The sequence below is a fragment of the Seriola lalandi genome, unplaced genomic scaffold (assembly GCF_002814215.2).
Source record: "Seriola lalandi dorsalis isolate HSWRI2012SDOR001 ecotype SW California unplaced genomic scaffold, Sedor1 jcf7180002054275, whole genome shotgun sequence".
Taxonomy (NCBI): domain Eukaryota; kingdom Metazoa; phylum Chordata; class Actinopteri; order Carangiformes; family Carangidae; genus Seriola; species Seriola lalandi.
Genome location: NW_019524828.1, coordinates 69,040 through 72,982, shown reverse-complemented (window position 1 = coordinate 72,982; position 3,943 = coordinate 69,040). Strand labels below are relative to the sequence as shown.

The window sequence follows — 3,943 nt, the reverse complement described above, 5'->3', positions numbered from 1 at the left end:
TTCATTGTCCATTATAATCTGATGATAAATAGATTAATGTATGTTCCAGCTGTGGGTTGGAGGCGGTTAGAAGCAGTCACCTGGAGAAAAGTCACCTGAGAACAGTCACCTGCTGCCCTCACTGTTTAGTCTGGGGCTGAACTCATCACGTGCCTCCCGGAAGCACTGACATTGTTCAGATGTTCAATGATGACAGATGTTCAGTGTAACATCACTTTCAGGTCACAGTCTGTGTAACACAACACAAACACTGACTGAAATCCCTCCGCCGTGTCAGAAGAACGGGAGTATTTCACGCCGTGTGCTGTTATCCGGCCTGTTAGCTAACAGGCTATGCTGACGGGAGCCAGGTGGAGGTAGCGCAGGTGGACACTTCCTGAAATCATACACCTTGCTAGCATTAGCTTAGCACCTAGCTCCTGCTTTTCTGAACCGAATGAGTCGCGGTCACTCACCATGTTATCGGATTGTTGTTGAGCTGTTGCGACGTTAGAGACGAACTGAAGCCCTGAACCGGTCCAACGCAGACGGACACACCGCGGCTAACAGAGACGCTCCATGTCTGTCAGACACTGAACCACTGGACTGGACTCACTCCCTGCTGCACCGAGCACTTCCGCCTCTGAAGAGCATGCGCACTCCGCACAGCTGGATGCCCTCAGTTCCGTCTCTCAGGTAAAACCTCCCCTAACCGTCAGAGGAGCTTTTTGTTCGGTGACAGACCCGGTACACATGTTATTATTATCTATAACATTAATGTAGCATAAATGATTTTTAAAATGTAGTGAGCAGCAGAATACGGTTATTTAATCTTCTCACTTAACCAATTAAAAAATATTTTTAAAAAAAGTTTTAAATAAAACTGTTTAACTGTAACCCAAGAATGTAAAATAAATAAATTAAACTAAATATATGTCAAAAGCTTATTTACAAATATTTCCCTTCTATAAGAAAATACAAGATCTAATTGGATTGGATGGTTGTAATTTATGATAATATTGTTAAATATATTAACCCAATTAATTATTTAAATCATATTTAAGGAATACAATCCGAGTTCTTAGTAATTACAGTTACTATCCTTATAGTAATATACAGTACAGTATATATAGTATATATATAGTATAGTATATAGTATAGAATCTATTATAATTTATGTCATTTTATGTATTAACACCAAACAGAGTTAAATATCTGATCTCAGTCTAAGTTTATTTGAGCCTGGTTTGAGTAAACACAGTTTTTCAAACTGTATTTAAAATACAATGTTAATGAGCTTGACAGTGTCATCATGATCATTTTAACTCGTCTGGTTAATCCTCGTAAATCCTGGTTAACCAGGTTAATCCTGCTCCTCACCATGGAACATCAACCACAGAGGGACTCAGCTCTCTGTCGGCCTGGTTCTGTCCACACCTCCTGCAGATGCTCATCTTTATGATCTGCTGTATCTCATCGGACTGAACAGTTAGCTTCCTACAATAACCTAACACTGAGAGCCTGTGAGAGTCTATATTATTATCGGCTTTTTTCCTAATAAAGCAGTAAAAATTGGTCGATCAAACGGTGGAAAGAAAATTAATCAGCAACTGTTTTGATAATTGTTTCAGTTAAAGGAAAATACCAAACAATCTTCTCAGATACAACAACTTCTTGCTGGTTTTAATCATAGAGTGTGTGAAATATCTTTTTAGTTTTGGACTCTTAATTCAATAAAACAAACCATTTAAAAAGATGTCACTTTTGAGCTCTTTTTCATTACTTATTGATGTTTCACAATCTAGACAGTAAGTTGATTAATCAATAAAATAAGCAGCAGATTCCTGGATAATGAAAACAATCTGCAGCCCTGTCTCTGTTTGTTTCTCTTGCCACATTTACATCATGTTGTTTTAAATGAGGAAGTCATGACTCTTGGTCAGGGACCACAGACACTGCAGGTTTGTAAAAACATATAATTTTAATAAATATAAATACTGAAAAAATACAAATGTAACTGAACAACAACAAGGTAAAAATAGACATTAACACTGTAAAAATAGATAAAATACATCTTTTTTGGTCTGAATGTAGCGTCAGTCTGTCTATGTGAAGTGCATCAGTGTCACACGCCAGAAACTAGTTTGTTCATTTTCCTTCATATCTGTCAAACATTCAGAGAAATAAATAAACACAAACATATAAACTCAATTTCTCTTCCCAGTGTCCAGTCAAACCTCTGTCGAGTGTCTCAGCTCTTTAAAATGAACATGTCTGTGTGTAGTCTGTGGACGCATAAACAGTCATGTGACTCGTGGTGTGGTCATTGTGTGTGTTCGTCATCGTGTGTGTTCATCGTGTGTGTGTGTTCATCATGTATGTGTAAATCGTGTGTGTGGTCATCATGTGTGAGCAGCAGTAGTCAGACACAACTGGTGAAGGGTCTTCAGGGGGTTATTGTAGCTGAGGCTGGTTGAACTGACCCATGAACAGAACAGCACCTGAAAACAGGAAGAAGAGCCGTGTTCACACTTTGCACACTTTGCACACTTTGCACACTCTACACACTCTGACTGACAGCTCAGTTGATTTATAACAGTGCAGCAGATAACTGCATGTTTCAGGGAAATCTTTCAAATTTGGACACAAATGCTAATCTTGGCACAAATCCTCCTCCTCTTTTGATAAAACACGTTAGCCACTCGGAAATTCAAGATGGCCGCCATTTCTGGCAAGGAAATTTTTTTTTTTTTTTTGCAATAAATTCATCCACTATTTTCTCATATGAATAATCCAGGTGTCAAATTCTTCATTTAAACACTGTAGAAGGTGAAATTGAGTAAACTGTAGAAAATCAACTGAAAGTATATTTCAGCAAAAATATTATCCCAGAATGAGAAACACACTAATTCTGGTACTTGTATCCACATTTGAAAGAATATTGTAGTTATCTGCTGAACTATAAATTTACATTTCACTTTATAACTTATGAGGGGTGTTACCTGTGTGTTTGTGCTGGATGAGGAAGAGGAAGGGTCGATCCAGAGTGATCTCCTCCACCGCCATACGAGAAAACATGATGGCAGCTACGAGAGGGAAGAAAGATATCAGGTCAGAGTCTGTGATGTGTGCAGGGGCCCATTCTGCCTGGAGCCCCGGATCCAGCCCTGTGTTCACTGTGCCTCACATATGTTTGCTGTCATTTCATTAAAGACTAAGATGAAGACGAAGATTATGACCTGTGTGTGTGTGTGTGTGTGTGTGTGTACCTGTTGCCGCTGCTCCCTTGGTTCCTCTTTCATTCACCTCGATCTTGACTCTCTGGAGGACCTTCGACACACACAGCCTCTCATCAGCTGGAAACACAAACACACACAGAGGTCATGTGACTGCTCTCGTGGTCATGTGGTACGTGTCACGTCTTTAAACTGTGAGATGAAGGACTAGCTAACTAAATAACTAACTTACTGGTGATTCGTGTGAAGTCGGCATTAGCCAGGTTGAACATGTCGTTCAGACCCATCTTCGTCAGAGCCGTCTTCAGGTTCACCTCAGAGTCCAGAGTAAACCTGCAAACACAGCAGCCCTTAGTGTTCACCCTGTTTGCTTTATGAGTCAATGTGACACAAACAAACATAACGACTCGCCGTCTATGAGACTGTGAAATAACGTCTGACCCTGCTCTCTCACCTGGGCATGGCCAGCTGCCTCTTCGCGCTCCTCAGTTCTGCTCTCCACTGCTTAATCTTCTGGCTGCTCAGATCCGCACTGAGCACGTTCAGCGGGACCTCGGGCTCAAAGGGTGACACCAGGAACATGCTGAGGGAGTCGCCCTCATACGGGACCTCAATGACATCATAGTCCACCCCGTCAGTGGTGACAAACTCCCCTGTTGATGAAGGAGGAGACAGATGTTACTTTGTGAACCTGACATCAAACTGAGGTGAAGCCGTGTGTGTGTGTG

At 40.9% G+C, this 3,943-nt stretch overlaps 2 protein-coding genes across 4 annotated transcripts in view; both read right to left on the bottom strand.

Moving 5' to 3' along the window:
* ap1s1 (adaptor related protein complex 1 subunit sigma 1) overlaps window positions 1-618 on the bottom strand; it is a 12,341-nt gene extending 11,723 nt beyond the window's left edge. For all 3 annotated transcript variants that reach the window (XM_023405360.2, XM_087173708.1, XM_087173709.1), the window contains exon 1: window positions 456-618. In XM_023405360.2, coding sequence (XP_023261128.1) covers window positions 456-458 — 3 coding nt within the window. In that variant the 5' untranslated portion in view covers window positions 459-618. The remainder of the gene's footprint in view (window positions 1-455) is intronic.
* Window positions 619-1,941: 1,323 nt separating this feature from the next.
* The window catches only part of serpine1 (serpin peptidase inhibitor, clade E (nexin, plasminogen activator inhibitor type 1), member 1), a 4,727-nt gene continuing 2,725 nt past the window's right edge, over window positions 1,942-3,943 (bottom strand). The window contains exons 5-9 of the mRNA XM_023405356.2: window positions 3,670-3,868; window positions 3,448-3,548; window positions 3,249-3,335; window positions 2,982-3,065; window positions 1,942-2,480 (exon numbers count right to left, since the gene is read on the bottom strand). Of these exons, the coding sequence (XP_023261124.1) occupies window positions 2,434-2,480; window positions 2,982-3,065; window positions 3,249-3,335; window positions 3,448-3,548; window positions 3,670-3,868 (518 nt within the window). The 3' untranslated portion in view covers window positions 1,942-2,433. The remainder of the gene's footprint in view (window positions 2,481-2,981; window positions 3,066-3,248; window positions 3,336-3,447; window positions 3,549-3,669; window positions 3,869-3,943) is intronic.